General features: G+C 38.6%; 1 protein-coding gene across 1 annotated transcript in view; it reads left to right on the top strand.

Annotated features, from left to right (window-relative positions):
* The first annotated feature begins 837 nt into the window (after positions 1–837).
* LOC141259483 (CD109 antigen-like) overlaps positions 838–12,840 on the top strand; it is a 275,952-nt gene continuing 263,949 nt past the window's right edge. Inside the window, exons 1-4 of the mRNA XM_073675568.1 lie at positions 838–1,005; positions 3,836–3,996; positions 6,578–6,606; positions 9,445–9,678. Coding sequence (XP_073531669.1) covers positions 932–1,005; positions 3,836–3,996; positions 6,578–6,606; positions 9,445–9,678 — 498 coding nt within the window. The 5' untranslated portion in view covers positions 838–931. The remainder of the gene's footprint in view (positions 1,006–3,835; positions 3,997–6,577; positions 6,607–9,444; positions 9,679–12,840) is intronic.

Here is a 12,840-nt window from a genome sequence, read left to right on the forward strand (position 1 = left end):
GTATATAATTCCACATGTGTTAATTCATAGTTTTGATGCCTTCAGTGTGAATGTACAATTTTCATAGTCATGAAAATACAGAAAAATCTTAAAATGAGAAGGTGTGTCCAAACTTTTGGTCTGTACTGTATAAATAACATGTGTGAAAAGACATAATATGGGCATGTGAGGCAGCAGGGGGTAGATAGAGACACAGCTGGTATCAAATTCACATTGGACCTGTAATAGGTCACATAGTCCAACCCATATAATCCATTAATCACAGATAATGTGTGCAGAAAAAGTTAAATAACATAGATCAAGTGACCTATAACAAGTCACAGTATAAACAACCAACAAAGGTTTTTTCAGAAACACATAAAAAGTACAAGCATCACATGGAAAGGGTTAAGTAAGACATACTTAGTGAAAGTAAACAAGTGACCAGCAGTGCCAGGGGAGGCCCCGACTTGTGCTTCCGTACTTCCTCAGGGGGCGTGGTTGCCCCCTACTACATCCAAGGTCCTATCTGTCATTGTTATTTTGTTGTACTAAAATTAGGATATTGGTTCCATGTAGATATAATAAGGAAACCAGATCTGTACCACAAAAAAATAAATAAATGGGGACATTAAGACATAAATCAATACACTTTCTGATTGAGTACAAACAGGTTACACAGGTGAGATTTTATGGTGGATCTGAGGGAATGTAAAAATCTGTAAGATGATGCACTTCACAGGATGTCTGCCTCAGGTAAAGTTAGGCAATAGTGATGACCATACACAGGTTTCCTTGTGTCTTTGTTTACTAGGTGTGTAATAAGTATCAAATTCTTGAGGGCTGGGTTACTTACAAGGCAAGTTTAAATTGTGCTGTAATTCTGAAGACGAGATCATTCTTTTGTTGTATCTGGAAGCAATATATTTGTCATCTCTGTGGAAATTCAAGGATGTACCTATCGAGGCCTCCTGTTTTGAGACACGCTGTCTTCTTTTTCATGTATCTAGTCTCCTGTAATGGCAGGTAAGTGTACGTAATGTCCCCATTGACTGTCTGAGGTTTAACACATTTCATTACAATTTTACAGTCTTAAACAATAGCTGAAACAACAGGGGCAGGTGTAAGTGGGGGACTGTACATATCTAGAATTGTAATGTAATGGTCCTTTGACATCCACTTTTTATACAATAACCATGAATATTCTCTTTAAAGAAGCACTCCTAATATTTTTTATTATTAGCAAAACCTGTGTAAATGTATATGTAACGATGTGTAAGTGTGATAATGTGTCAATCGCAGTCTTCTCCTGTCTCCAGCATCTCTCCGGTCTTCCTCTCACGTACATAACTTCTATTCCGACTCGTTGGCTCCCACTGGAGTTTCTGTGGACCAGAGGTCACGTTTACAATGTAAGCCTATGGAGCATCAGAACAAGGTGGCGAGTCAGAAAAGAAGTCAAGTGAGTGAGATAAGGACCGGAAGGAGCGATGCTGGAAAAAGAGGAAGATGGCAATCAGTGATTATACTAACACACACTAAATTTGACACATTTACAATGGTTTAGCTAATAAAATTATTGTGAGTGTTTCTTTAAAGACAGAATTGAAGAGCATCTGCAACTTTATATTTGAGCTTTCTAGTTTCTTTTTAAATAAATTAACTATATGTCCATTGTAGTATCTTGGCAATAATAACTGATTACAGATGTTCCAGAAATATAAGATTTATTTAGGCTTTTTAAAAAATGTTTCACCATCAAATATGTCTTTAGTTAGTACATTTCATAACTATTCTAAGTAATCTGTGCTTTATATAGAATGTGAGTCTTTCACTTAGAGCAGGAATGTCAAAATCAAACACACAGAGGTCCAAAATGAAAAACTTGGACAAAGTCGTGGACCAAACAGTATACAGTATAATGGGTCCCACAAATTTCTCCATACAGAATAAAGGCCACACATAGTTCTGCATAAAGAATAATGAGCCCCGCATAATCCTCCGCACAGAATAATGGGCCCCACATAGTCCTCCATACAGAATAATGGGCCCCACATAGTCCTCCTTATGGAATAATGGGCCCCACATAGTCCTCCATACAGAATAATGGGCCCCACATAGTCCTCCATACAAAATAATGGGCCCCACATAGTCCTCCATACGGAATAATGGGCCCCACATAGTACTCCATACGGAATAATGGGCCCCACATAGTCCTCCATACGGAATAATGGGCCCACATAGTCCTCCATACAGAGTAATGGGCCCCATATAGTCCTCCATACAGAATAATAGACCCACATAGTCCTCCGTACAGAATAATGGGCCCCACATAGTCCTCCATACAGAATAATGGGCCCCACATAGTCCTCCATACAGAATAATAGCCCCACATATGAGTGGTGGTTCTGGTGATGCAGGCCAAATAATCCCATCCTGCGGGCCAGATTTGGCTCACGGGCCAGAGTTTGACATGCATGGCATAGAGGAACCATGATGCTGGTGCCATAGCACCATAGTAAGAAAAAATAGGATGGTATGCACTAATATTAGGGGGTGGTATAGTGGCGGGTATCCTTTAACCCCTTCACAACGGGAAACATTTTTGTTTTTGTATTTTTTGTTTTTTCTTCCCCTTCTTCCAAGAGCCATAACTCTTTAACTTTTCTCTCCACATAGACAAATGAGAGCTTGTTTTTTGTGGGACAAGTTGTACTTTTGAATAATACCATTTATTTTACCACATAGTGTACTGAAAAATGTGAAAAAATTCCAAGGGGGGAGAAATTGTGAAAAAAATCCACAATTCTGATATTGTTTTTTGGGTATTGTTTTCACGCTGTACATTTGTGCTAAAAATTACCAGGCAATATGATTTTGCTCATCAGTAAAATTATGCCGATACCAGACTTGTCCAGTTTTTTTATTATTAAAGTGGTGAAAAAAATCAACAGTTTGCAAAATCAATTTTTTAGTTGATGGAGCTGTGTGATGGCTTATTTTTGCAGGGTGAGACAATGTTTTTAGTAATACCATTTTGGGATAGATGTGATGTTTTGATCACTTGTTACAGCATTTTTGTGGTATTACAATGACCAAAAAAAGCATAATTTTGGCGTTCTTAAATTTTTATAAAAATATGATCTGCAACATGATCAAAGGCATAATATATAAATGTTACCCAGGCCAACACTTACAGTATATGCGCGCTGATGTGCGTTTTGCATACAGCTTTTCTTGATCCCCTTGAAAAAGTGGTAAGCGAATGACGCTCCCCCAAGCTGGCAAGTGTTACATGTGCACATATTTAATATGTTAACAATCGTGGGTGGAACTCCGCTCCACACACGATTGTTAGAGGCATGTCCTGGCTGTAACATATAACCATGACCTGCTGGATAAGGGTTGAGTTCACCCAATGAGCCCGCTCCATACATCCGCTTTCGACTTGCGCCGTACATGTACGGCGCATGTCATGGACGGGTTAAGAAGATGTAATTTAGAATGAAAGCTGTGGTATTCCTATTAGAACCTTTTTGTATTAGCTAAAGCAGAAAGTCACTGATAGTGGCTATAACTCTGGAAGCCCTGATCCATTTATACATTATGTGGACAGCCCTTTGATCTCCATGGGAGCTATGTTTAAAATTCTCGCAGCAGCCACGGAACTCCTAACCTGAAATGAGATTACTGAGTTGGGGTAAGGAGACCCACAACTTGTCCAAACATCACAGTTTATACTCGAATGGAGTTTTATGGATATCTGAATTCGGGCTTATTGAGTTTTCAGTACCCAAAGTAAATTATCATGGAGAGAACTTAATAAGTGTATATTATCTGTTGCTTTGCTTTCCAGCCCATCATACTACATTTCTACACCTGCTAGTATAATCCCTGGTGTTAACACTTCCTTGGCTGTTCACTGGTTTGGTGACAAATACTCTGAAATTACTGTAAATGCAGCGATTATGAATCACAGCACCATTATAGCGAGCGCAAGCAAAGTCTTCGGTAACGGTGAGGCAACATTTATTTCTGTTTATAGTTTGTTTTTATAAAATCCAACCATTCAAATCTTCATGCTCTGAAAATATTACTACATACTGTAATTGCAAACTTCTGTCTTGCTTTTTGTCGCAAAGTAGTTCAAATTCTGCATTGTCACAAAAAGCAAGACAGTAGTTTGAAGTCAGTGCTTCTAGTCTTTTTAAGGCGCAAACAATTGCACTTAGGCTGTGTGCACACTATGCGGTTTTAAGCGTTTCCGCAGCGGCAATAGTGCCGCAGAAACGCTTAAAAAATGTTTGATGGAAGGTCTGCCATGTTCCCCAATGATAATCCGCATGTGCTGTGCACATGCTGTGGAAATTTCCGCTGTGGATTATCATTGCAGAAAAATACGCAGCATTACCAATTATTTTGCGTAATCGCGGCGTTTTCGCTGCCATTGCACATTGGAATGCTTAATATCCGCATGACTACATGTGCACATGTGGATATTAAGCGATTCAATGTGCGGATGGTACCCGGGTCTGGAGAAGAGGAGACTCTCCTCCAGACCCGGGTACTATAGTACCTGTAAAAAAATGAATTAAAATAAAAAATATACATTATACTTACCTTCTGATGGCCCCCGGTCTCCATAGTGATGCGTCCTGGCTCCCCAGCTGCTCACGATGGTCTAAAAGGACCTGCCATGACGTCATTTAGTCATGTGACGGGTCACGCGACCGCTGACGTTGGCAGTCGCGTGACCTGTCACATGACTAAATAGCGTCATGGAAGGTCCTTTTATAAAACCGCGAGACACCGGGGGGACCGGACGCAAAGGATAAGGAGACCGGGGGCCATCGGAAGGTGAGTATATGTTTTTTTTTTACGATTTTTATTCTTTTTTAAACTAACTTGGTCACACTATATAAAATCCATGCTGGTTGCATGGATTTATATAGTGTGACCAAGTTGTCAAGCACTTTCCAAGTGATGCTAAAATCGCTTGGAAAAGCGCTTGACAAACCGCATGTGAAATCGCATGATCAAAATGCTTCACTTCCTCTTGTCCCTGGCAGGAAAAACGCATGTACAATACAATCCGCATGCGTTTTTTCTGCCAGGGAGATGCAGAAACGCTCAGGAAAAATCCGGAGCATCTCTGCATTGTGGACACTTAGCCGTAGCGTAATTGTACATGAAAAAAAGTCACGGTGTAGACTATTAAAGTTTGTCATATAAAAAATAAAAAAATGTACTAAATAATGAAATAAATGATGTATTATAAGTTTGTGAAAGAGTCAAAACCAAACTGTGTGTTTCCAAACATTCATGCCGTGTGTACTTTAAACCACTTCCCACTGCGCCCAATTTTCGTTTTTTCGTTTTCATTTTTTCCTCCCCGTCTTCCAAGAGCCATAACTTTTTTTATTTTACTGTTGACATAGACGTTTGATGGCTTCCTTTTTTTGGACAAATTGTACTTTTCAGTGACACCATTCACTGACACTGAAAAGCAGGAAAAATTCCAAGTGCGTTGAAATTGCAAAAAAAAAAATGCAATTCCACAATTGTTTTTTGGCAAATTGTTTCTGCAGGTCACTATGTTCACTGATACCAAACATGTATAGTTTTTTTTTTTATTTTATTAGTGAAAAAAAATTCAGAAATTTCTAAAAAAAAAAAGAAGATTTTTTTTTGCTTGTGTCACCATTTTCGGAAGCTGAAACCATGTTAGGGAAGCTGACACATTGCATTTAAGATCAATAGCACCTCCTTTAAAGGGGACCTGTTACAAACTCAAAAGTGGCTAGTTTTTCCTCTTATTTTATACTTGCTGCTGACGAGTGTTCCTTTTTTTTTTTTTTAAATCTGCCATACAGTTTCAGAAATATGGAAATTTTTCTTAGTGCTAATTTTTATGATTTTTTCCAAAGTGGTGGTGTTTAGTGATGATCGAGCATGCTCGTTGCTCGAGATTTACGAGCATGCTCGTGCGAGCACATATTATCTTCAGCGTGCTCGGGGGTTACGTTTTCCTCGCTCCGTGAACATGATTTGCGACTGTTTGACAGCTTTAATACATGTGAGGAGTGCTGGAAAAACAGGCAGTAATAGTGCAGCGCAGCCTAAAGATACGCCCCAGAGATACGCCCCTTTAAGCCAAGTCTCCATGGTAAAAAAATTTTTTCCCTAAATAAAAGGACCCATATCTCTGGAAACATATGGTGGATTAAAAAACAAAGAAAGAAAGAAACAAACAAACAAACAAAAAATGCAATATTTATGGGAGCAGCAGGAGTTCAATAAGAGCAAAAAACTAGTAACTTTTCACCTGGTGACAGGTCCTTTTTTACTCACTTTATCTTGTAGGTTCAGCTCATTTTTTTAATGATTATTATTAATTATTATAGTTTATCTTTTATTAAGAACTAAACATTGTCCTTTTCTCAACTTCATTAACAGAGATGGTAATCTTGTATATTTTGTTGATTTTTTATACATATCTTGTCAATACACCTTTTTATTTTTTAGCACAGCTAGTTAATTTTAGCACATGCAGATATATACCTTAATCACTTACATCTATTGTTGTTATTATTTTCAGATTCAATTGGAATTATGACTCTCCCAGCAGTAAGTTATCGGATGCATTTTAATTTTACACAATCATATATTTTTGAGGCTATAGTTTTGAAGCTTTAAAGGGAATATCTTAGCACATTTTTACATCAGGAAGATATGGTATGGTTGTAAAGGTGCTTGCCCCCCCAATAAAAACAGTACCTTGTTTTATAGAGATCCGATGTGCCAGTCATGAGAACTCTAGTGTACAAGCCGTATGTAAAAACGTGATTACAGGTTCTATTAAAAAAAAAAGTCTTCCAAATACAGCAAGTTATGACCCATCATGTGATAAATGATTTCATGCTGCCTGGTGGGGCTCCATGAATCGGACTCTAAACTGCATCTTTTGAGTATAGTGATAGCTGAACATGTGCATCACAACACTATTCAGTGTTTATGGGTCTCTGCTAATCTCATAGACAATGAAGGTAGTGGTAACACACATACATGACCACTGCTCTATTTAAAGAGAACCGGTCACCAGATTTTTCCCATATAATCTATGGCCACCACCTTTCAGCACTGAAACTGCATTCCGGAGTGTTATATATAAGTCTCCAAGTTACCCTGCAAAACAAAAGAGTTTTTATTACACTCATCTACGGGTCAGTCTGGTTTGATGGGCGTTGCTGGTCTAGATCCAGCGCCACCTCTCTTCTTGCGATCACTGTCCTCCCTCTCTGCTTCATATGGCTGACGCGTCCTATGTCATCCACATACTGTTCTCCATTGCCCTCCTGAGTAGACGCACTTCTTTCTGCCCTGCTGAGGGCAGAGCCAAGTACTTTTCTGTACAATGCCCGGGGAGAGGCCAAAGAGCGCTGGCGCATGCGCACTACAGTACTGTGCTCTGGTCTCAGCAGAGGAGAAAGAAGTGCGCCTGCACAGGAGGACAATGGGGAACACTATGTGGATGACATAAGAAGCATCATCCACACGAAGCAGAGAAGTAGTAAGAGTCTGTGAAATCTGTACTGTAAACTTTTAATCTAAAGAAAGAGCAGGCTTCAAAAGAGATATCTGTTCAATTAGTAAGTATTGTTAAAATGGATCTGTCACCACATTTTATAAACTGTATACATTATAAATTAGATCTCTAAGACCTAATGATACCGGTGAACATACTTTGTGAAATTACGTAAGAAAGGCTATATAATCCTGATGATAAAATGAACTTTTGATGAGTTCAGCTAAAGATTAAAGGGATTTTCCCACAAACAAAGTTAATTTTAAAGTTGATTTTAATCAATACATCTTGGAATAATAATAATTTCTTAAATTGTCTGTGTTTAAAAAAATGACCTTGTGCTGAGATAATCTTATAAATGTGCCTCTGCTGTGTACTGTGTACTGTCTGTGTCTTACCATGCAAGTATCTAAAGGGTAATATTTCTCCTTTCAGAGAGTGATATGTTAAGCATGTCAAGGTGAGGAGACTTTTAAAGCCGGAATGCTCCTCTGGGAAATATGTAAATTGTCTCTTCAGAGAGGAAGAGGACCAGAACTCTAGTGCCACTTACAGGAAGTAGCAATCCTAAAAGTCAATAGTGACCCTTTAACGAGCCTTATCACATGAATTAGGATATAAGACAGAACCAGAAACTGAATTTGCAGACACTGTTTCGGGGTACTGCCCCTGGTCAGTGTAAAGTGTGAGTTCTGGTTCGGTTGGGTGAGAGGCGTCAAACCGCATCTAAATGGTAACATTTCTCCTTGCGGAGAGCGGCGTGTTAAGCATGTCATGGTGAGGAAACTTTTAAAGCCGCAATGCTCCTCTGTAAAATATGCAAATTGTCCCTTCAGAGAGGAAGAAGACAAGAACTCCTGTACCACCTAGAGGAAATAGCTATCCTAAAAGTCAATAGTGACCCTTTAACGAGCCTTGTCACATGACTTAGGATGTAAGCCAGAACCAGAAACTCAATTTGCAGACACTGTGTTTCGGGGTACTGCCCCTTGTCAGTGCAAACTGAGTTCTGTGGTACTTCCTGTAGGTGGCACTAGAGTTCTCTGAAGAGACCATTTGCATTTACCATGCAGGAACACGGTCTGGTAATACCACATCTCCTGGGAAGGGGGGAAGCAAAAGAGTATACAGATAGCACAGCAGGGGATCACAGATGATTCTTTTTGTGAGATAAAGCATTTCATACCTGGTTTTAAAAAATGTTTGACCTCAAAGAAGGAATTATTTGCGATCCCCTGCTGTAATGTCTGTATACTTTTTTACTTCCACCCCTGCCCAGGAGCTGTGGTATAATCAGACCGTGTTACGTACACAGTCAGACACAGCCATTACACAGTACACAGCAGGAGCACATTGTATCTCAGCACAGGAACATTTTTTTAAACATCTAATTGTGGAAGTTATTATTATTCCAAGATCTATTGATTAAAATGAACTTTGTTTGTGGGAAAAGCCCTTTTAGAAAGTGAGTGTCCAAGTATATTCAGTCTCTGCCTTTCCAGCCTTACAGTCAGCAGCAGATTGTACTGAGCAGAGTCACATCTCAGCAGCAGGAGAGACACTGAAGAACTGTCAATCAGGTTAGGTGGGCAGGGACTGAGTTTACACTTTCATAAAGGATTGTATGATAACAATATATCATTCTGACATAGATTTTCAAAGTAAGTACAGCAGTCTCATCAGCTCTAGAAAATTCATTTACTAAAGGATAAACATTTCTCCTTGTGGAGAGTGACATACCGGCTCTGGCACGTCAAGGTAAGAAGGCTTATTCGCCATGCAATGCTCCTCTGGCTGTTTACTAAAGGATGTCATTTTTATTGTGACATTTGGTGACAAATTTAAGTTGTAGACTAAGATTTATTTTTTTTCTATGAAAGGTCCCAACAAATTTTTCATCCACTTTCTACACGCTGGCTGTGAATGGATCAGCTGAGAACACAGTGATCTTCTCGGACTCAACAGAGATCAATGTTGATATGAGGAATGTACGTGTACTTATTCAAACTGACAAATATGTGTACAAGGCTGGAGAAAATGTAAAAATCAGGATACTCACTGTAAATCCTGATTTGAAGCCTTATAAAGGAGGAGCTGTGGACATCGTGATTAAGGTACAGCCATAAACCTTTGAACCTTTTTGTTTGTCTTATACAGTAGATATGGATGACATGTTTCACAGACTTGTACAAAGAGTATATACACACGCATATGTACATAAATATTTATGTGTGTGGATGATATCTTCTCACATAGTTGTGTAGAGAGTAATTAATATATTAATACTGTATATATATATATATATATATATATATACATATATACTCACACACACTGACAGATATATACACAGATAGATACCAACAAACACACATATTTACAAACACATATATCACAAATTTTACTTCTGAAACTTTCATATATACACTTTAAGATATGCATACATCCCCTACTTCCAAGAGGCAGATCGTCTTAATTTTTCCAACTAAATAGACTGTTAAGGGCTTGCTTTTTCATGATGAGTTGTTATAGTTTTGATTGACACCATTCATTTTACCAATAAACTCGTAATACGGTAAAATGGTAAATAGACCCATAACTGAATTATTCTTCCATCGATGGACCTGTGCATGGGTTATCCTTTGCATATAAACTGTAGTTTTTACTAAAACCATATCGGTGCACGTACAATGTTTTGATCACTTTTTATTACACTTGATAAATGAGTCTATTAAAAAGAGTTCTTGGGAAAGCATAGAAACCACAGCTTTGTGTTATGTATTTAACGACTGAAGCTGCATTTGATTTTGCTGCATTTAAAAACTCTTTTGGTAGGAAGCCAATTCTTAGTAGAGGGATGGTTCTGTTGATAGTGGTAGGTAGCCACTGGGATACCAATAGTTGTGGCAGTGTGGGCAGTGTGTGTGCAACCTGTGTCCAGCAATTGTTTAGAGTAGAGTAGTGTTGAGCGAGTATGTTCTGTCCGAGTATGCTCGGGCGAGCTCCGAGTAGTGACAGCTGCTCGGTGATAAGGTTAAATTGCTCCCGTGTGCATGAGTTGCAACTGTTTGACAGCTTTATTACATGTGAGGAATGTGTAAGAAATAGGCATTCCTCACATGTAATAAAACTGTCAAACAGTTGCAAATCATGCACACGGGAGCTATTTAAGCTTATCACCGAGCAGCTATAAATACTCGGAGCTCGGCCCGAGCATACTCGGCGAAAGGGTTAATAGAACATACTCGCTCAACACTAGAGTAGAGTAATTTGTTGTGCAGTATCAGTGAATAAAATGACAGAAGGAAGGAAAATATAAGGGGCATTTTTATTAGTTTAAAGGGAACCTGTCACGTACAGTAGTGTTCAAAATAATAGCAGTTCAACATGACTAAGCAGATTGATCACGGTTTTTGGTATACATTATATTATCACATGTCAAGCAATTTACCAGTTGGTGCAGTAGATTCTAAGAAAACCAACAGACTCAGCATTCATGATCTGCAGGTTTTTGAGTCTGTGTATTTGAATAATTAATTGAAAGGGGGTGTGTTCAAAATAATAGCAGCGTGGAGTTCAATTAGTGAGGTCAAACATTCTGAGAAAAAACAGATGTGAATCAGGTAGCCCTTATTTAAGGGTGAAGCCAGCACATGTTGTACATGGATTTCTCCTTGAAAGCCTGAGAACTATGGGTCGTTCGAGACATTGTTAAGAAGAACAGCGTAATTTGATTAAAAAGTTGATTGGAGAGGGTAAAACTTATAAAGAAGTGCAGACAATGATCAGCTTTAGGATGATCAAAGACAGTCTCAAGTTACCTGTGAGTACTGTGACAGTTAGAACACGCCTGTGTGAAGCTAATCTCTTAGCAAGAAGTCACCGCAAAGTTCCACTGTTAAAAAAAAAGACATGTACTGAAGTGGATACAATTTGCAAAAGAACACATCAACTGGCCTAAATGGAGGAATGGAGAAACATTTTGTGGACTCATGAAAGTAAAATTGTTCTTTTTGGATCCAAGGGCCGCAGACAGCTCGTCAGATGACCCCCAACCTCTGCATTCAAGCCACAGTACACTCTGAAGACAGTGAAGTATGGTGGTGCAAGCATCATGATATGGGCATGTTTCTCTTACTATGGTGCCGGACCTATTTACCTCATACTCATGGACCAGTTTGCATATATTAAAATAATTGAAGAGGTCATGTTGCCTTATGCTGAAGAGGATATGCGCTTGAAATGGGTGTTTCAACAAGACAACGACCCTAAACACTCCAGTAAATTAGCAAAATCTTGGTTCCAGTCTAACAAAATTGAGGTTATGGAGTGGCCAGCCCAATCCCTGGACCTTAATCTGATAGAACTCTTGTGGGGCTATATCAAAAATGCATATTCTGAGGTAAAGCCAACAAATGGAGAAAAATTGTGGGATGTAGTCAAAGCATCCTGGGCTGGAATAACAGTTGACAGTTGCCAGAAGTTGGTTGACTCTATGCAATATAGATGTGAAACAGTTCTAAAAAACTGTGGGTATACAACTAAATATTAGAAACAGTACATATTGTGAGTTTGTAAAGACAAATGCAGACACTGCTATTTTTTTGAACAGCCCAGTGTTCATTTTTTCTTATTCTCTGTAAAGTAGTTAAAAATTATATACATTTCTCTTCATGTTTTGAATTAGAAAACAGTGTGCAATGTTCCCAATGCATGGAAATAAAAACTAGTATAAAGATTTTGTTTTCATGTTTTTGAAGACACTGCTATTATTTTGAACACTACTGTACATACAGTCCGATCTGTGGACAGAAAGGTGTAGAGAAGGAGAGGCTAAGCAGAATAATATAAAGGTTTTTTAAAGGATTCAATATAATTTGTAATTTATTTCCTTAGTGTTTGTGTGAATACGAGTTAAGTTGGTGTTCCCGTGTTCCTGCTTGGTGATTGACAGCTCTCTCTGCATGCACAGTCATACAAGGAAGTCTGTGAATCACTAATAGGACTGCCGACTGGACTCATATATACAAACATCAGGGATTTCAATGTTTAAAATACAAGTTTTAGGCCAGTTCACACTTTCAGTATTTGGTCAGTATTTTACAGCAGTAAGCCATAACCAGGAGTGGAACAATCAGAGGAAAAGTATAATATAACATGCACCACTTCTGTTTTTTTTTTTACCCACTCCTGATTTTGTCTTACAAAATTCTGATGTAAAAAACTCACCAAATATTGAACGTGTGAACGCGGCCTTATTGAGAAATTTCTCACAA

Source organism: Phyllobates terribilis, unplaced genomic scaffold, assembly GCF_046119375.1.
Source record: "Phyllobates terribilis strain yellow unplaced genomic scaffold, ASM4611937v1 Scaffold_3__8_contigs__length_932513732, whole genome shotgun sequence".
NCBI lineage: Eukaryota > Metazoa > Chordata > Amphibia > Anura > Dendrobatidae > Phyllobates > Phyllobates terribilis.